This window comes from Heteronotia binoei, chromosome 11 (genome assembly GCF_032191835.1).
Source record: "Heteronotia binoei isolate CCM8104 ecotype False Entrance Well chromosome 11, APGP_CSIRO_Hbin_v1, whole genome shotgun sequence".
Taxonomy (NCBI): Eukaryota; Metazoa; Chordata; class Lepidosauria; order Squamata; family Gekkonidae; genus Heteronotia; species Heteronotia binoei.
The window spans coordinates 53816662-53843446 of record NC_083233.1 but is presented as its reverse complement, the minus strand read 5'-3'; the positions used below and the strand labels follow the sequence as shown (position 1 = coordinate 53843446).

Sequence of the window (26785 nt, the reverse complement as noted above, 5' to 3'; positions counted from 1 at the left end):
GTGTTGGAGACTGCCGCCTACAACAGCCACCCAAAAGCAACCAAAGATATCACTGATTCTGCAGACAAGCCTAAGAGCAGAGAAAGAACATCCCAGCCCCAAATGAACAGCAGCACACCCCTGATTTCATTTTCTCCCTAAGGCACTGCTGCTAAGGTGAACACTGATTTCATTTTTACCCTAAGGCACTGCTGCTAGGGCAAACAAACAAACAAAAAACCCACAGCAGCTCCTTTACTAAGGAGAGGGACAGAAGGGAGCTCTCCAGCTACAGCTATATAGATAAACTATAGCTATACAGATAACAGTTCACAGAGGCTTTGGTCCCTTGCAAATAGAGTGAAGGCTATTGTGTGAACTGTGATAAACGTAATAGTTTATTCCTGTTGAGAGGCTCACTCAGACTCTTATCAGGAACACAATAGCACCTGCGGCTTCTCACATTGCTTTGTTGAACCTGTTCCTCTGTACACAATGAGCAAGCGTGGCTGCACTGGAGAGGACAGAGAAACAGGAATGACTTTCATTAGTAAAATTCTCTGAAGGACACTTTGTTTAACCTAAATTTGCAATACAGGTTTGGCTTTCAGTGACTGGGTAATCTGCGACACACTGATTCCAAGTAATTTACATATTCCCAGTTAGACACGCTACATTGTTTTATTCTTTTTTACTGTTGCTTTCACGTTAAACAAATTTCCAAAACCATAGGGGGAAAAGAAGCACAGATTGAAGATTCTAGTACATGACCACAAGCTACTCTCAAGCCCTTGAGGCTCATGAATAATTTCAATCTAAAAGACCAGGATCCAAAAAGCCATGAAACTGGTTCTATAAACTTCAAGATTTATATCTTTAAATAGCAATACTCTCCAGACATCAGAGCAAATTGTTTTCGAATACAGGAGCTGCAATCAGTGGGCTGACAGATTATGAAATGATCCAGAAACCTGGCTTCTTCCCTCTCATTTATCAAGCTGTTCCAAAGTAATCCTGATCGACAGAAAAGGAGGCAACTCACATATCTTGCACAGAACAATGAATGCTTTTACCTGCCTGGTTAAAAGAAATTACTTGGTATGAGAAAAACAACTGAAATGTTTCATCTGACAGGTAAAGTTCTTTGTATGCCAGCAAGACCCTCCAAAAGTGAAATACTGCAGAATTAGATCAAAGCTAGAATTAGATCAAAGCTAGGTAAGGCCTCAGCTACAAAGGGTAACTGGAGAACCAATGGGAATAATATCAAAGTAGGGACAATTCTGGCAGCATTTTGAGTAAAGCATGAGCCGTTCAACTTTACATTTACTGGTTCACACTGCAGAGCTTCTGTATGAGCAAGACCAATTTTCTTTAGGTCCAGAGAAAAGATTAAGGTCCAAAGTCCACTCAGAGTGTGACCTCCATTCTGATGCTACTCAGGAGTTGCACCGATATGACAGCTTTTTTGCCACAAGGGCACTACTTCTTTCTGCCTCCTCTTTCTTTGAGTGCTAAATGAATCACTGATCCACTTGTCATGTTGTAGTAAGCCAGAGAATTGGAGTCCTTGATGAAAATGCCCTGCAAGAAATAACAAGAGGGTCATGACAGTGCCCAAGGAAGACAAGAAAGAATCCACTATTTCACATAAGTACTTTGTTCTAGGAGAAAAGCTGGCCTCCCCTGTCATATCTAGGTACAGAGGGTCAAAGGTGGAATTTTTATAAAACCTTAAACAAGCCACTGAAATGGTTCCATATGCAGGTAATGGTTAAGTAATGGAAGAATGCATCCACAGGGGAAGAGGTTCTGTGATCCCTACTCAAGTGCACTCTAATGTTTACACAAACACATGAAATTCACCTACAAGCAGCAAAGCAGTAATGACCAAATACCTCATACTGAAGCTTCTGTTTCCCAGCAGGCATCCCAGTAGCCTCATGAATCTTCACCTTTATAACAGAAACCTAGAAGACAAATAAATACACCCCTCTTCAGCACACAGTTCACTGGACAAGTGGCAGATGACAGCATACATTAGCAATACTTAGTATAGTATTATAAGACATAAAAGTGCTGAGTCTTTTATCAGTGCCCTGGCAGCATGGACCACTGAGCACCGAGCCCTGCTGCAAGCAGTCCAATTCTGCTTCTATTACAGCCCAGGAATCACTCAGCTCCAAGTGAAAACAGCTTGTTACAGCAATGCTACAACACTGACAGCTCATGCAAATAGCTCAATTGTACACTCTGCTAACATGCACTTTCGGACAGGAACAGGAAACAAGTGATCCACTAGCCATGCCCATCTCTTCACCTGAAACAGATGTGCAGTTGAGTTTTCCACTGAGGCACTACTAAACATCTGCTCAGCTTTCCTTCACAATAAAAATGTTTTCAAGATGTATGAGGAAGAGATGATACATACAACCTGTCAATTTTATATGAAAGATGCAAACTGACATATATGTAATACTATGCTTGACTGCACATGCTCCAAATACAGTAGCCTTTATTGGCAAACAGTGCCTGCTTCATTATGGTCATTCAAGACGGGGGTCTGTGCAGCAACAACAAACATGGCTGGTCTCCAGAGAACTTGTCTGAGAACCAGATGGGAACCTGAGAATGCAGAAGTTGCCCATCCCTTATTCAAAGGAAAGCGCTGGGCCACATACCTGGTCAGAGAGTGGGAGGGTGAACACCAGCACCTGGCCATTCAGCTTCCATTCAGTCTTGTCCTGCATGTTGGGAACCTGGACTTTGACCGTGACTGGACCCTAACAGAATAAATGTGATAGTACAGTCAGACAAAATTCAGAGAGGGAGCCAGAGAGAGAAGAAAAGATAAAATGCTGTAGTAGCCCGTTGCTTCTTCATGGAGGAATACTACTGACTTAGCTCCTTCAATTACATTCCCCTACAAATTCATAACTGCTCCATTCTTTGGTATAGTATCAGGCTATTCAGCTGAACACCTCTTTGCTGGGGGGAAATGTACAAATCACAGAAAAGTGGCTGTATTTTCCAATGCAGCCACTGAGGCTACAATCTAGATGCTGAAATAACTCTGTTAATCAAATATGTAAAGGTAAAGGTAGTCCCCTGTGCAAGCACCAGTCGTTTCCGACTCTGGGGTGATGTCGCATCACAACGTTTTCACAGCAGACTTTTTACAGGCTGGTTTGCCATTGCCTTCCCCAGTCATCTACACTTTACCCCCTGGGTACTCATTTTACCAACCTTGGAAGGATGGAAGGCTGAGTCAACCTGAACCCAGCTTCTCCCAGGATTGAACTCAGGTTGTGAGCAGAGCTTGGACTGCAGTACTGCAGCTTACCACTCTGCATCACGAGGCTCCTGATAATGAAACATGTACAATTGCTATATTTTGGGTTTTTTACAACTGAACTACTGAAAGATCTGTTGGCTGTAATAACAACACTGTTGCTCTGTCATATAAGAGACAAAGGAAGAGTGGGCCCCAAAAGGTTATGCTGGAAACAGAAAAATGTTTTTACGGTTTGCCTGCCAGTCTGTTTCCCCCTACATCTTCTAGATAGCTCTTTGTTAAGCAGCACGTTCAGATTGAAAATGAAGGTTAAATGTTGATCTGGATCTGAATGGAAAGGGTTGTCCACTCAAACTAGCCCCCACGGAACCAAAAAGGCATCCTGGAAGATTCTCCTACAGCCTAATGTAAAAGCAGTGCTATTGCTTTAAGTTATTAGTGGCGAACCTTGTTTCTGCGTAGAAACTCTTCCTCTGGCATGAGGCTGTCTTCAGACTTCAGCTTCTTAGAAGATGGCTCATCTTCCATGGGTGGGGGAGGGTGAACAGGAGGCATAGGTGCTGGGGTAGCAACAGGTGCAACAGGAGGGGCCGGAACAAATGCTGAAGTAATGGAGGAAGGATTAATTTTGCACAAAATCGCTAACAATCTTTTTTGGGAGCCCTGACTGGCACAACCCAAAGCAGCAGTGTCAAATGTAGAAGATGCCAGAGAGCACAACAGAATACTATCAACATCTCCCAGAAAAGAAAGCACCCCAAATGCCCACCAAGGGCACACCACTTCAGCACTCACTTTAAGAAAGGCTAGAACGGTACCTAGGGCTGTGAGCTCTCTTTGCCATAAGAGCTGGCATGCCTCCTAATTGTACTAAGGGACACTTGCATAAATGAACAAAGTAGCAGAAGACTTACCAAACACTAAAGAACAAAGGGCAAGCAAGTCAGTGTTGCACTAGTGGACAGAATACAGGATGTGAGCTGGGGAGACCTAGCAAAGTATCTGCATTTTATTTAGCCTAAGCTGTTGCAAGAAATAAGATGACATCATGTATGGTGTCACACTTTTATTTCAAGGGCCCTCCTTCCAAGCAGCTCAATGCAGAAGTAGCAGCCTTAAAAGGGTTATTTTCTCCCAAAGATAAATAGCAACCACATGCAATTACTACAGAGGGACCCCAGATGTTGCTAAGGAATAAAGAATCTCATCCAGGCTATGGCGAAACGAAGCTCTCTTTTAAGGACTTACATTTGACACTCCTGCCCTTAAGGAAACAAAGACAGACACAAGAAAGGAAAGCCATCAGTGGTAACTCCAAGGCAAAAACCAGCTTATTTACAAACATATGGATGTTTCAAGTATCTCAGGGCCAAGCATTGAATCCACTGAGCATGAATTTCATACTGATGGTCAGACTTCAGATTGACAAAGTAGGAGTCACAGGAAGTTGCTCTGAGAGCAATCATGCGAAGGTTATGCATGTAAAAAAATCAGTATATCTCAATTCTAGTTATGCCTTCCACACCAAAGTGGACACCTGGGCTTCCTCCATTTGTATGGTTGCTCTTAGGAAAAGTTAATGCTATTCACAGGATTTCTGTGCTCATACTATATATATATATCTGTCCAACATCTACATTTCCCTAATGATCACAGTAAAGGGCGATTTCACCCATGATCAAACAGTAAATATACACACATTTGAGAGGCAGCTGCAGTCAATCCTGGTTCTCATGACTAGACCTGGACAGGCTTGTGTTGGTCTCATTCACACATTATGCTTTTAAGTATATACTTAAAAACCATTGGGTGAGAACTCACCATTATTCTCAATATCGTGGACTTCAAATGCTTGGTTTGGAGATTGTACAGTATTAAAGTATCAACAACTCCGTTGTCGATTTTTTGGCTTGGAGTTACTAGAGTTTTAGTATTGGGGGAAAAAAAGGCATTAGAATAATTTTGGACAAGAGCACCACCATGTGGCAACCAATGGCCTGAGCCAGCACGGTAGCAACCTTGAACTATTTATCTGAAACTTGGCAGACAGATTGATTTGTATACACAAAGCAGCCAGACCTCACTGGCTAGGTAAGCTGGGCTTACAGCTGTGTATCGACTGCTGTGGGGTAATGCAGCTGAAAAGCATACCAACAGATTTAGCACTTGGCAAGGGTGCTTTCTGTATCCCTGCCTCGGTTTCTCTAGCAACAATAACAGTACCTTGAGCACCAGGACCCAAGCTAGCATGCAGCCACAAAACCTTTCAAGAGCAGTGACACTTGGGCCAAGAAGTCTACAAGAACAAAACTACTGACACACAGACGCACACCACGGCCAGGATCCCCTTGTACCACTCTGGACAGACAAGAGAAGTGAATGCATGCAAATTAGCTTGGCTTGAAGGTTAGTGATTAGCTGAATTACCTCTGTGGTCAGAATGACACTTAAGAAGTTACCTGGACTGCTGACTGGTCCCTGTCTGTATCCTATATTGTAACAATTAGATACAATAGTTAGTCAATGGCTTCATTCAGCCGCAACCTATGATATTCATAGAAAGCCTATTTAGATCTCAAGTTTAAATTGAAACTATATGGGACAGTCTTAGGTCATCATCTGGCACCCACATAATACTACAGTGTATGCTGTAACACAGCATAACCATGATCGGAGTGCAAAGCAAGTCTAACCCCCAAATGCCCATACATATTTAAAAGCAATTCTGGAATGTACACTTCTGGTTTTTAGTTTTTAAACACAATCTATAACACATACAAGTCTCAACAAGGCTTTCAGTGCTGGGGAAGCATCTAGAGAAGTAATGAACAATGCCAGATGTACTCTTCTGGCTGATTTGGAATGTTACATTTCTAGAGCACTCAACAAAGCACAGGTAATTTGGAAGTGTTATGAATCACCCTCTTTTGCACAATTGCAGGGCACCTCTGGGGGGATTAGCTTTATGGGACACAGGGTACTGGGCAAAGGAAGAAACTGAAATTGCATCAAGTATCTGTGGAACAAGAGTTATGTGAAGAAGAGTGTCAAGGAGGATAAAGAGCAAGTTTCCAGATATTTGACTCTCCATGCATAAAGGAGATTGGGAGGGGAATGAAGGGACAAATCAGAAAGATGAACTGGATGCTCATTGTGGGGGGGGGGAGACAACTGAATTGGAACAAACAGGAGCAATTCTGTCTCTGCTCTCTGTATAGTCCCTTCTCTTCAGACATTAGTAGAAAAAAAGGCCACCTATATAATCATTGTTGCCAGGACAAACTTCAAAGTGAAACAAACTACAAGTTGTTGGTTTTAAGGGGCAGCCTGATCCATCACATATATAGAACTAAATGTCACTACAGCCAAGCAGTGTTGCCAGTTTGACATTTAAACTGCCATGGGGACCCTATGTGAGTGGAAAGGCAACATGGAAATGTTCAAAATAGTTCAGCAAACGATGGCTAAATTTGAAGTTAAGATAAGCAAAACAATTTATCACATGAACTTTCAGGACTTGATTCTGTTTCTGAAGTAGCCAAGAACATCCCTCATGAAACCTCTGAACTTGAAAACTGGCATAACGTGGTATCTCTTAGTGCAAGACGTGGAGTAGGCTGTCCAACTGCTGTGAAGAATGCACCACTGCAAGTGAATTCTGACCAACCAATGGTGACCAGCAGGCCACTAGGCTTTGCTGCAAGTGAGCAAGAACTTTCCAGTTATAAAATGCTAAACATGCTAGCCTTGTTCACAAGTTACAGTGAATGCACGTACAACCCGTGTACAGCGTACACCTGATTGTTCTTTGTATGTTTTTTAAATAGCTCTCACATTACAGTCAATGGATGTACAGCTGAAATTGTTATACAAACTCCACATTTATCCAGGTACCGGTCCTTAGTTTCATTTGTGCAGTGAATGCACATTGGCACTTTCACACAAACAGGTGTACACACAACAGGCAGGATGTAAGTGCACTCGCCGTAATGTGTAAATAAGGCTACTATTAAGAGAGAGAGATTTTCAACACTTACCTGTTGGCACAATCATGGGAGGAGGACGCGGAGCCATAATGGGTGGGGCAGAAGGTGGCATTGGAACAACATTGATCCGAGGAGCATGTATTATTGGTGGCATGGGAGCAGCAATAACAGAGCCCGGTGGTAAACGGACCACTGAAGTCATAGGAGGACGAGGCATGACGGGAACTGCGCTAACGACAGTGGTACGGACAGGAGGCGGCATCTAGAAGACAATATTTGGGTTGTAAAAGAACTTGAAAACTTTTTTGGGGTTTTTTTTTGGGGGGGGGGGGAAGGAAACCAGACTTTCCCATTAAAGCAGAAGAGCTATATAAGTAAACAGCATACTGCAGGAGGACGGGGAACTGATGCGATTGGTGGAACACTTGTTGGGATGTTTGGAGCTGATGAAGGGGGTGGAGGCTGGGGCATCTCATTCGGTTTGCTTGGACCAATCTTCTCCTTGCTGTCATCTTCAGGCACCAACCCCTTGGCCTTATGGATAGCTTCAATCTGTTCTTGCAGGGTAATGTTGGCTTGAGCGGCCTGCTGAGTTCGGGCCATGCTGCCAGAGTGGCCATCCCAGGTCACCTAGTAAAAGAAAATGGGGCAAGATTAAAGCAGATGCATTAAGACCAATAATAACAAGTCTACTGGGGATAAGGAAGAATTCCCATTCCTTCTCATTCACAGCAATACAGAAAGTAGTCAACCTAGCTCTTTTTGTACCTTTTCTTCTGGCTTCTGGATCTCCTCTTCCCCAATCTTCTTACCAATAGCAGTCTCTTCCACACCAAAAATATCAGTACGGCGCTCAGCCAACTGTTTCAGGCTGCTTTCAATATCCAAACCTAGACAGAGAGGAACAAAACCGATGACCAGGTTTTATTTTACAAAACACAGCATCATCTAAACACTCTAAGCTATCTGGTGCTACTTGCTCCAAAATAACCAGAAGAAAATGAACCTACTGAAAAAGTTTTGAGAGGTTTTTGTTTTATTCCTCCTCGATTTTCTACTTTAAAGGTTCAGTATAACTTGAATATGGGGCAGATTTTATTTTAGTACTCTTTTACACCCACTTGTTCGAAAGAGCTCAAAGCAGTTCACATATGGCCCCAAAACAATCTCTTATCCAGGAAGCTCACAAGGACAAATCTAGAGATCTTCAGCAGCAGAGTGTCATGTGTCTTCAGAACATTTTCTGGATTACCATGACTTAACATGTGCTCTGAAACTATTCTTGGGAACAGCTGAACCCTTAAGTGCCAATTGATAACTTTGCCTTTTAAATTCAGAGGTAACCCAGTGCATTTGTCTTGTAATGCACATTTTTACAGCTACTTAAGGACACAAAACATTTTAAAAGACTTGACTGTCCTCTCCCCTTTAAAGTTTGTAGGAAGTAGTTAACTGGATAAAAGCTGGAAGAAGAACAGAGCATTTCTACAACCACAGCCAGGAGCTGAGCAAGACTGACCTGGGGCGTAAACTTCATCATCACTCTGCTTCTCCCGGAGGGAACGATCTCTTTGCTCCAGCCAGCGAGGATCCAAAAGCCCAATCCGCATGTGTTCTTGCATTTTACTGGCAGGAATCTTCTCCCCAGTGATGGGGGAAACCAGATACTCATCTGGAGCTGGGGTGGGTGGCAAAGGTTTGGAAGCTGCAGAGGAAAGAAAGCCACATTGTCAGAGACCATTTTAGCTACCCTCGGGATCTGGCATGAAGAGACACATCAGTCAAAAGACAGCGAGTGGCTTACCTTTAGGATCATAATCTTTCCTGACAATAACTTGATCTGGCGTAGGAGGAAGAGGTGGTGGCATTGGCGTTTCAGGAGGTGGTGGAACTTTCTGATTCTCATCTTCTTCATCAGAGCCCTTTACATTTAAAAATGAGAGATCATTAAGTTTCAGCACAGAACTATCCCTAGTTTGTATCAACCCACAGGAGTAGTGCTGTAACCTGTGGGCAAACAATGACTCTGCCCTTCCCCCAGTTCTCTGAAAGACTGCAGCTGTGCATTCTTGTGCTGCTGAATTACTATTCCCTACAAATTCTTTTTGATAAAGCAACTGGAAAACAGTTGCTGCAAGCATGTTTTCACCTTAACCACGGTGGACTGATTGGGTTAAGCCGCTTCAAATCATGATTACAGCTCTGAAATCAGTGTTAAACGCTGGTGAGAAATCTTATTAGCGATTAACACTAATTATTGTTAACACCGATATAGACATCAAAACTCAACTAAGGGCATTCTCACACCAAATGGGATTAAGGAACAAGTGTCTATCCTACTCCAATCCAATATGGTCAGAGATGCTCAACAGGAGGGATGAAGTCAAGTTTTATTCTGGGGAGAATTCATGAATGGAACTTGCTGGACAGTCAGGCTGCTCCATGTGGGGAGCAGAAGACTATTTTTCTCCAGACTAGGTTAGTGATTAGGTGGTCAGGCTAAGCAGATCTCCTTCGGGTTTTCGTGTGCTTGATAAAAAGACAAAGATGCCTTACGTATCAGAGGAACTATTTATCAGTTTGGGCTGATTCCATGAACAATGGCTGTTCCATCTCCTGGCTTATGGAAGGTCATACTTTTAACAACGGGAATAACTTGCCAAGATAACTGCTGTGGACTATGACTGCAAAGTTAAATTTGATGGAGCCTTGCCTGGGATGGGATTCACTGACTTTTAAGCTCTTCTTCTGCCCATATGTTTTAATCATTTTTCTAACCATTCTCAGAATTTTACTGCAGACATTAATATTCGAGTATATTGCTTGAGCATAGCACCGATAATCCAGGACATCATTTACACAGCTAAAAAATCCTCATCAAACTCTGGGGTAGAGGATGACATTTCAAAAATATCTGCCAGCCTACTTTCAAGCCCTGCTACACTGAAATGACTTTGACCAGCTACTCACTTCATCCATATCCTGTACTTGAGTGTCCTGGTCTAATTGGGATGGAGTCTCCTCTGTCTTTTCTTGTTTCTCGTCTTCATCATCTGACTCTACCTCCATTTCCACTTCCTCACTTTCACCAAACTTCTCATAGCGCTCTTGGATCAGAATGCGAGCTCCCAGCTCCTCAGGTGTGGTGGGAGGAGGGAAGTTTCCTATAACAAGAGGGAGGGGGGGAAGTCAGCATCCCTACCAAGGAATTGCAAAGCAATTTCTTAGACATACACAATGTGGTTCATTACAATGAGCAAATTACTTTAATTAAAAATTGCTTGAAAAGACCTGTAATTAATAGAAAGTGTGGAAGAGAAACAGTATTCTGTCAAGTGCTGCTCATAAAGCTATCACCTTAAGCAGGTTAGAACCAAAAATTATTTTAAAAGACCTTAATCAGTATTATTTCTCTTATATTTGATTATTGCGCCTATGAATTTTGCCACTAAGAGGGTAACATGATCATTTGTATCTGACAGCAGCCATGATACCTGGCTTACACATTTAGCAATTCTGTATCTTTAAGTAAAGGGGTGACTAAACAAGTCTTCATCTAGTTAAATATAGGGCACTCCATAATCATGTTCAATAGTTTTGATTTTATCATGTGAGGATGTGCATGTTCTATTACACTGATACTCTATTAAGAAAGAAAGCATTATAGATCTCAACTATGACTCTGTTCACAATGAACCTTTTCTTCTTTATTTGGATCTGTTTCCCAGATCTACTAAGACCTTTGCAGCAGCACAATTTACTTCCTAGACCTTGAGGTAAGTTGCATTTTTTTTCAACATATACAATTTATACTGGCCCTTTGTGACACCATTCAAGCAACAGACACTTAAGGGTTTTTTTGTGCCTGTGAACTGGGTTTCTGTATTGAGCCAGTTTGGTGTAGTGGTTAAGTGCATGAATTCTTATCTGGGAGAACTGGGTTTGATTCCCCACTCCTCCACTTACACCTGCTGTAATGGCCTTGGGTTAGCCATAGCTCTGGCAGAGGTTGTCCTTGAAAGGACAGCTGTGTGAGAGCCCTCTCAGCCCCACCCACCTCACAGGGTGTCTGTTGTGGGGGGAGAAGATATAGGAGATTGTAAGCTGCTCTGAGTCTCTGATTCAGAGAGAAGGGTGGGGTATAAATCTGCAATTCTTCTTCTGTCATTTTGTCTGACTGGGTTTTTATGTAGCTGATCTCAGCCATTATTTCTTGCTTGTGATTTTCTTTAGTTGTAAGCTGCTTGTGGATCCTTGCAGGATATAAAAGGAAGGATAAAAGTGTTTTAAAGAATAAGTGCAAGTTGCAAAAAGAACAGAAAACCAAGAAACTATTTAACCTTGCTCAGTGGGCTGGAAGTCCACAGTTTCCACCACCACAAAGTCATGCCAGTCAATCTGGGCATATGCAACACGCTCTCTTTCCTTCTCTTCCTCTTCCTTCTTCCGCTCTCGTTCCTGAAACTTGGCCCACTCCACTCTGTAGCATGCCTACACAGGAAGGAGAAATGCACCAAAAATGGGAAATGGAACTCCTGATATAGTATACATGCTAAATATGGGAATAGTCACCTATTCCCATTCACACAGTATCACACAGCGATTAACCTGAACTAAGTGCTGGCTGATTAAAAACTTTCAGGACACCATCAGGGGCATATCTGAAACACATTATCACATCACTAGAATGTCTTCTGTTTATAAATGCATTAACTAAGATCTCACATCTTATCCTACATTTATGCTGAACTCTATGTTCATAGTACACAAGTAGAATTAGTCTTCCTAACTTTACATCTATTTACCTACATCAAAATGTGTGGAAACAAATTTCATAATCAGTTCAATAACCCCAAAGGACCGCCCCACTCACCCCACTCTGCTATACGCAAACTTTGTCTTATCAAACACATTAACAAAACTCTGAAAGTGAAAGAGCATGGCAACACACAAATGAGATGTATGACCTGCTTATCACAAAAATGTAAGGATAACTCCAACTAATAAGGAGCAATTCACTAAGCCAGCAGCTTACTAAATCTGCACAGATAGCTTCCCTAAATGAGCATCAACAACAGTGCAAACTCCCTTCTTAAGACCCTCACTGATCCAGAGAACACAATGTCAATTTACTTTGCCGTCATCTCCAGTTATGTATTGAAGTAGCAACCATTTCCCCCCTACTTTTTGTTTTTGACTTCCCTGAAGCCCTCTAAATAATGCCAGTCCTGCCTTCAATCAGCTGGACATGCGGTGGTGCCACTGATGTCCAGCCATGGAACTCAGCAGAGTGTTCTTAAAAGAAGAGCTTTATGTTTAACATGTATACATTACAATCTTAAGGGAAGGGGGGGTGCTGCCATAAAACCACTAAGTCCAGAATTTCAGAATACCCAAACTGCACCATTGTGGGCATGGAGGAACAGTATTCTGTGAGCAGTCTGCACATTTTCCCTTAGTTGCCCACTAGGAATTTTCTAATAGATTTTTATATCCTGGTTTGGAGAGACTCATTATCACAAACTTTGACACCAGCAACCAAAAAAGCCACAGCTATTGACAGTGATAGACTTTATATAGGGTATTCAGACTTGACTTGTCTGAACGTTACAAATGGCAGGGTAAGTTGAAACATTTGGGAAGAGCACAAAAACAAAGTTCTGCACTCATAAATAAAAGAGTTGAAAACAAGTATTACCCCTGCTACAAGTACTGCCATTCAAATTCGCTATATTTCATCTTATTTCATCTTATTCTTGTCTTGGAGCCACATTCAGTCATTACAAACTTCTGCTTCATTGTCACAGGCACTAATATGGCTCGTCTGCATGCCTGAACTCTCCTCCAGTTGTCCACGGACAAGCTATCCTCCAGTATGGTGTGATGTGATCTACTCTGCCGTTTTTGCAAACAAGTGGGGTGAGAGGGAAGGAGAACAGCAAACTACAAATGCTGATAAATTATGGCTGGATGCAAGTGTTTCTTTTCAATTGTAATCTGTGCAACCAGGGAGAAAGCACACAAGGACAGCACACAAGCAGTGCTTGTGCCTGTCACAAAGAAATGTTAATCTGATCATATAAAAATTTAAGACTAACTTGTGACTAAGATATCACAATGAAGTTTTTTATGTCTGTTTTGTTAGTACCTCCTTTGCAGACTGACCACTGTGGAACAAAAGGGGAGATTTTTTTATAGGTAAAACTATTGATTCAACACAGAAAAATGAGCTAAGATTTGAAAAAAATAAATAAATCACAAATTATTTGATTACCTGGTCCAATACTTCCTTGGGGTTTTCTGCCTCCTTCTTCAGTTTTGTGATTAACCCTTTAGGTGGAATTAAGATCTGAAACACATTTTTCAAGATGTTATTGAAGACTAGAGACCTGATTAGAGTTTTATTCTGTTCCTACAGCAGCAAGTCCACTGAAAAAGCCTGCACAGAACCTATGCAAATACAAGCATGATTTTGGATTAAAAGTGTGGAATATATACTTTTTTAAAAAGTTGATCCTGTCTTTTCACAATCCAAATTCTCCCTCAAGAAAAGCCAAATAGTAAACTGTATAAAACAGGGATGGCCAAACTTTATTAAAGTAAGAGTCACATAGAAAAAACATCAGATGTCTGAGAGCTGCAAGACATGAACATCAGATGTTTGAGGGAGGGGAGAAAGGAAGGAAGGAGGGAAGGAAGGAGAGGGGGGAGGGACAGGTGGAAAGAAAGCAACTTTAACTGTACATGTATTCTCCAAGTCACCAACTGGCTTGACGAAGTGATTTAAAGAGAAAAATGCCTTTTCCAAACTGGCCGATGGGGCAGTGGGAGCTTTGAGAGCCACACAGTGTGTGAGAAAGAGCCACATGCGGCTCCTGAGCCACAGTTTGATCACCCCTGGTATAAACTATGGATGTTGAATATATTTTACATAATATTTTACACCCTGTACAGGCGGAGAGCCTATTTTGGCTCGCCCCCGGAGCCTGATGGACCCGGAACGGTTCCAAACGGCTCTGAGGGATCCCTGGCCCTCTGGCAGTTTTCTTGATGATCTGGTGAAGGCCTGGCAAGGCCGGCTATCCAGGGCTATCAATGAAATTGCACCTCGACGCCCTCTGCGCTCTCGGGTGAGGCTGGCCCCATGGTACACCTTGGAGTTACGCCAGCTGAAACAAGGGCTCAGACGACTAGAGAGGCAGTGGCGGCATACTCGGGACGAAGCGACGAGAACATCCTATAGAACGTTTATGAAGTCTTATGAGATGGCAGTCAAGGCTGCAAAGAAAGATTACTTTGCAACCAAGATTGCATCTGCAAATTCGCGCCCGGCACAATTGTTTAGAATAATTGGAAACCTCACTACATTGCCACAAGGCAAACCAAATGTTAGAGAATTAGAGATAGGCTGCGAGGCATTTGCGAAACATTTTGCAGATAAAATCTTGTCACTCCGCCAAGACCTGCCTATCACATTGGATACAGTACGTGAAATTGAGGCTCCGTGCCTGTCTTCTGGCTTAGTGCTGGGCCACTTCGACCCACTCAGCTTGGAGGAAGTCGACAGAATTCTCTCTGCTGCTCACCCAACAACTTGTGATTTGGACCCTTGCCCCTCCTGGCTGATTAAATCTTGCCAGAGGGAGCTTAGATGTCCTTTACGGGACATCATAAATAGATCCCTCTTAGAGGGGTGCTTTCCAACACCTCTGAAAGAGGCTTTGATCCGCCCCCTCCTGAAAAAATATACAGCAGACCCGGCCGAATTGGCAAACTACCAACCGGTGTCTAATTTACCATTCTTAGGTAAAATTATTGAGAGGGCAGTGGCGTTGCAGCTGCAGAGGTTTCTGGATGACGCTTCCGTCCTAGACCCGTGCCAGTCTGGTTTCCGGCCAGGCCATGGGACGGAGACAGTGCTGGTCGCCTTGGTAGATGACCTCCAGCGGCAACTGGATTGAGGTGGCGTCGCGGTGCTGATGCTGTTAGACCTGTCGGCGGCATTTGATTTTTTTTTCTTGGTATCAAACAATTTATTGAAACTTATATATAGTACAGAATACTTGTGATGTTGAATTGATTCAAATATAAAGTACATTTAGAACGTTCAAAACACCCCCACCACCCTTCCCACCCCATCACCAAGAGCCTAAGGGGGGTTACCAAAACATAGGTTCAAGTTTCTCAATTCAATTCCCACACTTTTTATCCATAGATACAGTGGGTTCCAAATTTCTTTAGAAGTCGAATAAGACTGTCCTCTCAATTTCATTGTTAAGATATCTAGTTCTACAGCCTCTAATAACTTTTGCACAAACTCATTCCTTCTTGGGATTTCTGCAACTTTCCAGTACCTGGCATATAAAATTCTAGCCATGGTGGCAACATATAACAGACGTTTTTTTTTCTAGTTTGGGGAGTTTATCCTTTACTATACTTAACAAATAGAATTCTGGCGTATGCGGAAGCCTTATTTTAAGGATTTTTTGGCACCAGGTATTGACCTGGGCCCAATATTTCTTGGCATAGGCACACTGCCACCAAATGTGAAATAGGGTTCCTTTCACCTTTCCGCACTTCCAACACTTGTTAGACTAGCTTGGGTAGATCTTGGCCAGTCTGTCTGGAGTTAAGTACCATCTATAGGCCATTTTGTATAGGTTTTCCTTAAATTCATTTGCTGAGGTTAATTGGAGGTTGTATTTCCAGATATTTTCCCATTCTTTCAGTTCCATATTATATCCGAAGTCGCTCAGCCATCTAATCCAACTCTCTTTGACTATTTCATCTTGCATTTTGTTCATTAATAACCAGTTGTAAATTTTAGATATTAGTTTCTGCCCATCATATATTATCGTATCCAAATCGTTAGGTTTTTTATAAAAACCTGTTTTTTTATCTGTCTGGAATCTGGAGTTAATTTGTGTTTTGGTCCACCTATCCAATTTGATATTATCATCTAAGATCAGATTATGGGTGGTGTCTAGCAAGCCATTGTAGTTATAGTTGATATCCCAGGAATAGAGATTTGGGTGCTGGGATGCCTCCACCGGGGAGAGCCAGAGAGGAACTTGTGTATAAACCGTTTTCCTTGTTTCGCTCCATGCCTTAAAGATCGGCTTTCTAATGACATGGCGAAAAAGTTATTATTTTCCAGGGGGGGCTGATACCATATGTATGAATGCCAGCCTCTGACTAAGCCTGCCCCCTCTAGCACCAGCAATCTCTTATTTTCCAAGAGTATCCATTCCTTCGCCCAGGCAAGGCAACAAGCTTTATAATAAATTCTCCACTCTGGCAAAGCTAAGCCTCCTCTAAGTTTACTGTCTTGTAGGATTTTAAGTTTTATTCTTGGTCTTTTGCTTTGCCATATGAAGGCCGATGTCATCTTGTCCAGCTGTTGAAAGAAGGCCTGGGGGAGCGAAATAGGAATCATCTGGAATAAAAGAAGTATTCTAGGGAGTATATTCATTTTGATAGAGGCTATTCTTCCCAGCAAGGAAATTTGTAAACTCTTCCATCTGTTCAGATCCGCCTGGATTTCCTTTAAAATTTTTTCGTAATTATCTTTTTGCAATGTTCTCAAATCACTTGTCACCCTGACACCCAGATATTTCACTTTCTTCTCCCATCTGAAACCTGATTTATTCTCCAGAGATATAATTTGTTCCTTTGTTAAATTTTGTGTTAAAAATTGGGTTTTAGTCCTATTTACTTTAAAGCCCGATACTGCCCCAAATTGTTCCAGCCTCTCCTTAATATGGTCTATTGAATTTATCGGATCCTCTACTATAAGTAGAACATCATCTGCAAAGGCTTGTATTTTGTATTTTTCGTCTTTAACTCCAGTTCCTTTAATTCGATGGTCTTCTCTTATACTTTTAAGGAAAAATTCCAATGTTGTAATGAATAATAGAGGAGATAATGGGCAGCCTTGCCTCGTGCCCTGTTTGATTTCAATCGTATCTGATAGCTGACCATTGATATTAATTTTTGCGTTTTGTCTGGTGTATATCGCTCCGACTAATTTACAAAATTTTCTTCCGCACCCAATGGCTTCTAAGGATTTTAAGATAAAACTCCAATTAACATTGTCGAAGGCTTTTTCGGCATCCAACATAATGCCAGCAAATTGTTTATCCGGATGTTCGCGGTAATACTCTAGTATGTTTAGGAGGTATCTTATATTCTGGCTCATCTTTCTCCCTGGGACAAACCCTGTTTGATCATCGTGTATTACAGATGAAATAACTTTTTAAAGTCTGTCCGTCAGGATTGTAGCATATATTTTATAATCTGCGTTCAATAAGGAGATAGGTCGATAATTCTTTATCTCTTGCGGATCTGTTCCTTCCTTGTGTATCAGGGAGATTACTGCTTCTCTCCAAGATGCTGGTGTTACGGCTGAATCTTGAATTACCTCAATTACCTTTTTGTATGGAATTAGTAGGGATTCTTCGAATGTTTTAAAGAATTCAATTGGTAAGCCGTCTGGGCCCGGCATTTTGTTACTTTTCTGTTTTTTTATTGCTTCACAAATTTCATGGATGGAGATCGGTTCCTCTAGTGTTTCCTTCTGTGTTTCGGTTAATTGTTGGATTTGGACTTCTTGAATATATTCCGACTGAAGTTTTTCAGGGATCTCGCGTTCATTATAGAGGTTCTGATAGAAATTTTGAATAATTGCTTGCATTTGCGACATTTTAGAGACCTCCTCATTCGCCTCATTCTTGAGTGATCTGATAAGATTCTTCTCTCTTTCCTTTCTCAGCCTGTATGCCAACCATCTACCAGGTTTATTTGCACTTTCAAAATAATTTTGTTTCGCCCATTTCAGTTTTCTTTCCAATTCATCTGTAAGTAGAAGGTTGATTTCATGTTGTATGGCATACAATCTTCGTTTCGTTTCTTCTGAGCTCCTTGTTTTTTGCTGTTTCTCTTGTTTACTTAATTCTAATATCAGATCGTTGTAAGCCTTCATTCTTTCTTTTTGCTAGATAGCCAATTGCGATCCCTCTGAAAAAGGCCTTAAAGGCATCCCATATAATTGGCATCGGCGTATCCTGCTTCCGATTGAGTTCAAAGAACGTCTTGATCTCTTTCTTCGCTTTTTCTATGAAGGGTTCTTCTTTTAAAATTTGGAGATTCAGTGTCCACCGGGTTTTGGGACGGAAGTCATCTAATATTATTTGCACAGGATTGTGGTCTGCGTAGGTTTTGGGTAACATGTGTGCTTGGGTGACCGACAAACCTAAGGAAGCGGACATCCAGCATGTATCTATCCACGACCAGCATTTATGGACGTGCGAAAAGTAAGTGAAGTCACTAGTTTGTGGGTTTTTCGTTCTCCAAATGTCGATTAAATTGAACTCATCCACAGTTTTTAGAAAGGACGCAGGTAGCAGATTTCGAGATTTCTTCACTTTGGTGTTTTCATATCTTTTGTCTTTGGTTGCATCTAGGACCGCATTGTAGTCCCCTACAATGCAGAATTTCCCGGAATCATGTTCAAGGAGTTTGGAGTGTAGTTTTGAGTAGAACTCTTCCTGAGCGTTGTTTGGTGCATAGATGTTGCCAAAAGTTATTTTTTCCCCTTTTATTTCTAATTCTATAAAGTACAATTCTGCCTAGCTCGTCGCTATATAGCATCCTGGATTTCACGTTTTTTTGTACATAAATGGCAACTCCCCTTTTTTTCTCAGATGCACATGAGTAGTAAAGTTGGCCGAGTTTCTTGTTTTGCAAAAGTTTTACGTTCTCTTCTTTGATGTGGGTTTCCTGTAAACCTATTATTTGTGATTTGGTCTTTTGTAATTGTAGGAAAATCTTTCTCCTTTTTTTGGGTTCATTGAGGCTGTTTACGTTGACAGAAATAATCTGTAGCCCGGATATAGCCATCATTAAGTTTTTGAATTATTTTCAAGACTCTGTTCTTTTTGTACTTGCAGTCTGGTTTTGATCCTTCCACCCTTCTTTTTCTGCGGATCACTTGAACCTGAGGCTATCTGTTCTGACCTCTCTTCCTGCTCCTCTCCCGACTCAGAGTCTTGATTTTCCGTTTTTACAAAGTTTGTCCAAAATTCTTCTACTTTATCTGGGGTAGTAAGATTGAATCTCCTAGATTTGTATGAAAAGAAAACTCCTTCTGGGACCAGCCATCTAAACTGTATAGCATTCTTAGTCAACCATGTTGTAATTTTTTTATAGCCAAAGCGTCTCTGACGTACTGACCAAGGAATGTCTTTCAAAACTTTTACATTGTTGCCATCAAATGTCAAACCTTCTTCTCTTGCCAGTTTCAGTATTCTTTCACACGTTGAGGTTCGGGTGAATCTGACATGTATTTCCCTAGGGAGATTAAACTTTCTGGTATGGGTGGACGACACTCTCTTAACCCACTCAATTTCACATCTGCTCTCTATTAAGGCGTCATCCTCACCGGTCCTCAGAAGGTTCAATATCTTGTTCTCTGTGTTCTCTCCTCTATCCTCTGTAATGTTTTGGAACCTTAAGACATAAGCTGCCTTTTCCATCTCAAGTCTGGCAACTCTATCTTCCATCTCAGCCACCTTTATTTTATTCTCCTTTGCAATGGTAGACGTTGATCCTTGATCCTCCAACTTTCCGACTCTTGCTGAGAGCTTGTGAACTTGCTGGGTATTAGCTAGCAATTGTCTTTGAAACTCACTTAGTTGCTGATTGGTTTTCTTAATTTCTCCCATTAGGTCACTTTTGACTCCTTCTAAGGTCTCTTTGTTCTGTTGGAAGCCTGTCAGCATGATACTTTGTAACTTATCAATAGCTTCCTGAGTAACTGGTGGGGCAGCAGGTTTTCCTCCCCCTGGCGGGGTAGACTGGCCATATTTCTTCACTTTAGTCTCCATCCTAAATAGGTTTGGCAGTCGCGCAGATTGTTGCAATCAATCAAAGCTCTGTGGCCAAGAAATCCTAATGGAACCTCTTAAGTCTCTTAAACTTATTAGACTCCCTCTTAGTTTAACAACATTTGCCAATTTATCAGTTCATTCATTTAACCTAGAATACAGTTAAACAGTTATTTTATACCTTCATTCAGTTATCAGTACCCAAAAGTTGGTTTCCAAAATTAATTCCCCAATTAATTAAGAACAGTTCCCCAGTAAGTTAAACTAGATAATCAGTTTTCAGTTCATCAATTAGTCCGTCAGGCAATTCATCAGTTCAACAATTAATCATATACCACAATTAAGCCGTTAATCATATACCACAATTATTGTCAATGTCTCCTTCAAGGATTTAACAACTATCAGCTCACCAATTTATCTATTTATCAATTAATCTAGTAATTTGTTAGTTAATCAATTAGTCAGTTGATCAGTTCATCAACTAGTTGTCAAATAGCCATATGCTAGAAATTACTGTTCTCTTGGCCAAATCAGTCCCCTTTCCTTCTTTCTTCAGCTCCTCTTCTTCCCTTGTCTTGCCTTCCTTCTTCTTTCTTTTTCCTTTGAGTAGGTTTCCAATCGCCAATCCAGTCCAGTCCTGCAATGCTACAACCTGGTCAACGATACTTAGTTTATCCAGTACTGTTTTAATTGTCCACTAGAGGGAGTCTCAGCCAATCTTCAAGAAAGGGGTAGCTGCAGCACAGAAAGCGCTGCTAAACACCCCCCCCCTTCTTTTAACACTTAGGCACTTTAAAGTCTCGGACCTTCTATCTTCTTTCCACCTTTCTCCTCCCCGCTTCCAGGCTATTTCTTCACCTTTTCAACAGACCTCCTCCTCCTCTTCCGAACACCAATCGCTACTTCCAGTCACCGTCTCAGCTCCTTCAACTCTTAGCCCTACTCTCCCGTAGCACTTTCCGATGACACCAAAACAGCGTAGCACACAGCACAGTCTTTCTTCGCTAACTTTCTCCGACTTTCCCCGAACTGCTCCGACTTGCTCGCCTTTCCCACTCACTTTCTCTTCGCCATCAGCGCCATTCCTAGCCTGCCTCCTCCTGCCTCGGCCATTCCAGAGACCACTAAAACAACGTCCCGGCAGGCGTATTGGTAGGCACAAATTCTACTCAGGTTTTTCCTTTCCAAAAAGTCAAATCTTTAAACTATTACCTTTAGACCGGCTTCAGCATGTGGGCCCGCTCCGCAAAACAAAAGTATTCGCCGCCTCCGCCACCGCCGGCGGCATTTGATACAGTCGACCATCAGCTACTGACCCGCCGCCTCGCCGACATAGGGGTTAGGGGGTTGGCCTTACAATGGCTTTCCTCCTTCCTCAAGGGTCGGGGACAAAGGGTGGCGATCGGGAGCGAGCGGTCCCAGAGGCGCACACTAGACTGTGGGGTGCCCCAGGAAGCAGTTCTCTCCCCGATGTTATTTAACATCTATATGCGCCCCCTTGCCCAGATTGCCCGGAGGTTTGGGCTGGGTTGCCATCAATATGCAGATGACACCCAGCTCTATCTGCTAATGGACGGCCGACCTGGCTGCGCCCCAGGGAATCTGGATCAGGCACTGTAGGCTGTTGCAACGTGGCTTAGACTGAGTGGTCTGAAGCTGAACCCGATGAAGACAGAGGTCCTTTGCGTGGGCCGCGGCGCTCTGGGGAGGGAAATACCTCTCCCGGTTTTCGACGGTGCGCCATTGAAAGCAGCGACCAGGTAAAGAGCCTGGGAGTTCTACTGGAGTCTTCATTATCAATGGAGGCCCAGATAGCAGCCACTGCCAAGTCAGCGTTTTTTCATCTGAAGCGGGCAAGGCAGTTGGCCCCTTTCCTAGAGCGTCGGGACCTAGCAACAGTGATTCATGCGATGGTCACCTCAAGATTGGACTACTGTAATGCCCTCTACATGGGGCTGCCTTTGTGCCGAACCCGGAGGCTGCAGCTAGTGCAGAACGCGGCGGCTAGACTATTGCTAGGACTCCCGAAGTGGGAGCATATACAGCCAGGGCTGCGCGAACTGCACTGGCTGCCGGTTACATACCGGGTTTGCTACAAAGTGCTGGTTATTACCTTTAAAGCCCTATATGGCCGAGGACCAGCCTACCTGAGGGACCGTCTTTTCCCATATGAGCCCCAGAGAGCACTGAGGTCAGCAGGGAAGAACAAGCTGACTATCCCTGGGCCAAAAGAGGCCAAATTGCAGAACACTCGCGCACGGGCCTTTTCCATCGTGGCTCCATGCCTATGGAACCAGCTCCTGGAGGAGGTGCGGGCCCTGCGGAGTCTTGACCAATTCCGCAGGGCCTGCAAGACCACCCTTTTTAAGCTGGCTTTTACGGACTGCTGATTTATGATCGTTAAATAAATGGATCCGCCAACATGATCTTGTTTTAGGGATCCTCGCTATCATGTAAACTGACAGAAATAGCGCCAGCACATCACTGTCACTGTCAGATTAAGTTAACTGTGAATTGAATTGCTTTTAAATAATGTTAATTTTAAAGCCTTGTATATTTATTGTACTGTATATTTTATGGATGTTGTTAGCCGCCCTGAGCCTGCTTCGGCGGGGAGGGCGGGATATAAATAAAATTTTATTATTATTATTGTGGCTTTACAAGTCACGGGTAGGAACAAAAGGCTATGCAGAGAACTGGAACTCCACCTCCAATCACTGGAGATTTTATTCATCCACCAGTCTGCTGGAATTTTAGCTGTAATTGTACACACAGCTTAGAAATGTTCTCAGAAATGTAAAATTTGTACCAAGTACCAGATTCCATGTCTTTCTTGCACTCCTGCATAATGACAACAACATCTGAAGAAGTGAATTCTGAACATGAACATTCCTGCTAGAATAAATGCTGTTTGTCTTTAAGGTGCAAGAGCCAGCATGGCACAGCAGTTAGGCATGTCAGATAAGGATATGGGAGACTCAGGTTCAAATGGCCACTTGCTGGGTGGCCCTGGCCAGTCACACACTCTCAGCCTAACCCACCTCACTGGTCTGCTGTGAGGATAAAATTGAAAAGATGAGAACTATGTAAGTCACTCTGGATCCCCACTGGAGAGAAAGGCAGGATATAAATGAAACTACCAACTAAGCTGCTAGTGAACTTCTGTTGTATTTTGCTATAATAGACTAACACAGCTAGCCCTTGAGAGCATATGCGACCTTGCCTAGAAACAATGCCAGGGGTATACAGTGAAAACAAGACAGCAATTAACACAGCTGCGGCTTGTGTCTGCTGATGCATACTAGATCATACAACAGAGATACATAGCATTACCTTTAGTATTTTATTTTGTTGCTACTCCAATTTCTTCCTTAGACACCGGGGAACAATTTCTCTCTTACAACTGAATATGCAATCAAAATGAGAGCCCACTTTGCCCTGCATTCTTACCAGCATATGTATACAGCTCCAAAGATAAACAGGAGTTTAGTGTATATTTCCTATCTCTTTGAAATGTACATTTGCTGCTTCCTTAAACTAGAACAACTGTTCTTGGATTTGCTGAACTGAATGCCTTCCACAATATGGCTGTAACCAAGAAATTACCTTAGTATACTGTTCCACCAGTTTGGTGAAGTAGTTGAAGAGGCTGTGCTGTGGACGCAAGAAGTCAAACTGATAGTTCCTCTGCTCCTTCTGCATCAGCTGGGTGAGGAATTGCCTGCCGTTCCGAGCAACGAACTGTGCTGTCAGCTTCACCACATCCAAATCAAAGGCAGAGATTGATGGGGGATCTGCAATGAACTCAAACTCTGGAGGGGGCTCTTTTGGAACGACAGTTTCCTGAATCACCTGGGCCTGCACCTAAGGGGGGAATATACACAAATGGATCACCATCTGGCCTGAAGGAACCAATACTCTGCCTCAGTTAAGTGCACAGCTTGAATGTAGCACTGATTATTAAGGGCTTAACTATATGGAAAAGAAAATCTTGTCAAAATAACTTCAATTGTACGAAATATAAAAATGAGAAAGCCATTATTCTTAGTAACCTCTCAGATCTCTCAGAGGTGAACCACCTCATCTCCTGAGAGACAGAAAAGATGGAGACAGGCCAAAAGAAACTTCAGGCACCTGGACTTCCTACAACCAGAGAGAGGAAAACCATTTACCTTTTGGGGAAGTTGTTGTTGTGCACTCTGCTGCTGCTGCATGACCTTTGGAATGGCCGCAGAGGGCTCCTGAGCCTTGCCTTCTTTGAACTCATTGACTTTGTGCCGGTAGTAGGCATGGTAAGGATCATTGGGGTTCAAGAAATTGAATTTGGGGTTATTTATCTCATTCTGCCGGATTCGGGCTTCAAACTCAGGACCGTTTCTGGAAAGTTAAAAAGCAAGAGTCACTGCTAAAAAGCCATCAAGATTGCCACACACAGACTGCCAAACCAACAGGGCCTGTTTACATCATCATTGCCTTCTTATATAACACAACCTTCCATGGTCAAGACTTCTCGAAGACCACCTACTTCTTGTCTAATTTCTCAGGCCATCTTTAGAAGCTGACCTCTGTGTACTCTCAGATCAGATCAGGAGACAAGGAAGGGATATCACAGCTTTACAACTTTAACTCTGAGGTGACCTGCCTAGCTTTTTGCCTTGCAAGATTTATAAAAAGTTCAGTCTTTTCTTTCCTCTAAAGGCTGCAAGGAGCAGATAATTGTTTTTGCTCCATGATGCTTTTTTCAAGCCTCTGATCTCTTACTCATCAGCTGAGTGTAGTTGCTGTGTTTTTATACTGTCAGGATTTTATTATTTTTTTCCTTTCGTTAGCTGCATGCGCAACCTTTTTTTAAAAAAAGCTTATAAATGCAAAAATAAATAAAATAAAAATCTGTCCTGCTAAGCCTGCTGAAGCTCCCAGTCTCCAGCTCTTGTTTAACTCTGCAAACACTGATCTTACATGAACCCAAACTATGGTGACTCACCTGGCTACAAAGCTGGCTGTCTTGTCCACGATATTTCTGACCTCTGGTGGTGGGTAAATAATTCCCACAACAGGTTTGGCTGGTGTTGCTTCTTCTTTTGGCTCATCCTCAGGCTGCAATAAGAGCATCAATTGAAAAATGTGTGATATTTCCTCACACTCTTAATTCTATGCAGTATCAAACTATAACAATATTTTCCTGCTGAAAACATATATTCACAGCTATCATTCACCCACCTTATGTGGGGCCCAGAGATATTCCTTCAACACAGAGAACTCTTCCTTTGGAAACTTTCTGCTAGCATTCAAATTGAGATATTGTACAGGGGGAGATTTTCCCCCCTCCACAGGTAGTGCATCCCTATTATTCAGAAAACCCCTTGAGAAATGATTCTATGACTGTCTTTTGTGAGATTTTAAAATTAGAGGTTTGGCCCCATAAGCTCCCTTGGTAGAAAATCCCCCAGGAATCAGATGTACATAGCTTCAAGCTTCCAAAAATGAAAAGTGCAGCATCAAGTCAAACATAGCTCTTATAACAAAGCTGCAACCCCTAAGTCCACTGAATTCAAAAGCTTACAAGGTCTTTAAGACAGCACAGTAAATCATCTGTTTTGTGGAGATGCTTGGGCAGACAGCACCTGCAAAAGGTTGCTTCATGATATAAAACTTAGGTATGAAAGGTTCTTTCATGCACAAAACCTGCAGTGTAATGGTAGAGACTGTGCTACAAACTTTGAAGTTTGGCTCAAATTTATTTATTTTAAGACTTTTCCAGTGTGGTGAATTGCAAGATTACACAACAAATACAAACAATAAATCACTGCCAAGTCTACAGAACTTTCAAACCAGCACACTTTACACAATTCTGAGACTCAGCAAGAACCTGGGATTTTAAAATTTAGAAGGGGGAAAGATGACTAAGGGGGACATAATGGAAGTTTATGACACTACTGCAAGGGGTAGAGGGAATGGGCCCTGAAATGGACAGCCCAGGCTAGCCTGATCTCAGAAGCTAAGTAGGGTCAGCCCTGGCTAGCATTTGGATGGGAGATCACAAAGGAACGCCAGAATCATGACGCTGATGCAGGCAGTGGCAAACGAAGGCCAAAGCAACCGCCCACCTCAGGTCTACCAGATCTGTTTCCATCAGCCTACGATGGAATGGGAAGCAAGTGACAGTTATAGCAACAGGCCTTATCGGCCGTTCCCTGAATAGCGGCTGCTATACTCTCGACCTCCCCTTCAACGAGCGCAGTAAACAAGATGCGCGGAGACTACAACTCCCAGGATGCCACCTTCTCTCCGCAAAGCATTGTAAGAGCCAAGCTCCCCGCCCCTTTCCCGAGGCCCACACTTCAAACCTGGGGAGAAGCGAAGAGGGATTTTTCTCGTAAGATAATCATACCTGTTTCGCTTCAGGCGGCGCTGGCTGAGCAGGCGCCATCGCCTGCACAGGTCCAGCCGGCATGGTGCCGCCTCAATCCAACGCAAGGAACGCAGCAAGAAACAAAATGTCGACGCCTCGCACAGTTCGTGCAAACGCGTTAACAGGCAGGGAGGGAAGAAGGTATCAGCGCATGCGCGCTCCTCCTACTGGGAACGTTTTCTGGCCGAGTAACTATGGTGACAAAAGAAACGAGCATGCGCAAACTCCA

At 42.7% G+C, this 26785-nt stretch overlaps 1 protein-coding gene across 1 annotated transcript; it reads right to left on the bottom strand.

The window, feature by feature from the left end:
• Positions 1-641: 641 nt before the first annotated feature.
• On the bottom strand, positions 642-26764 carry SF3A1 (splicing factor 3a subunit 1). Its single transcript, XM_060248970.1, has 17 exons — positions 26536-26764; positions 25129-25241; positions 24317-24521; positions 23751-24008; positions 13535-13609; positions 11601-11751; positions 10231-10424; positions 9065-9182; positions 8780-8965; positions 8029-8150; positions 7648-7890; positions 7312-7522; positions 5734-5763; positions 3722-3876; positions 2661-2762; positions 1878-1949; positions 642-1563 (listed from the first exon to the last, which is right to left on the bottom strand). The coding sequence occupies exons 1-17, from the start codon at positions 26596-26598 to the stop codon at positions 1462-1464; spliced, it is 2400 nt and encodes a 799-aa protein (XP_060104953.1). The 5' UTR covers positions 26599-26764; the 3' UTR covers positions 642-1461.
• Positions 26765-26785: the final 21 nt, after the last annotated feature.

What these genes read in the sequence shown, in the direction of transcription:
- SF3A1 (XM_060248970.1), bottom strand. Translation starts at nt 26,598, where the DNA reads ATGCCGGCTGGACCTGTGCAGGCGATGGCGCCTGCTCAGCCAGCGCCG. An exon ending in GGGACCAGTCAGCAGTCCAG is followed by an intron (nt 3,877 to 5,733) that starts GTAACTTCTTAA and finishes CCATTACTTCAG; the next exon opens with CATTTGTTCCGGCCCCTCCT. An exon ending in AGTTTCTACGCAGAAACAAG is followed by an intron (nt 2,763 to 3,721) that starts GTTCGCCACTAA and finishes TTATTCTGTTAG; the next exon opens with GGTCCAGTCACGGTCAAAGT.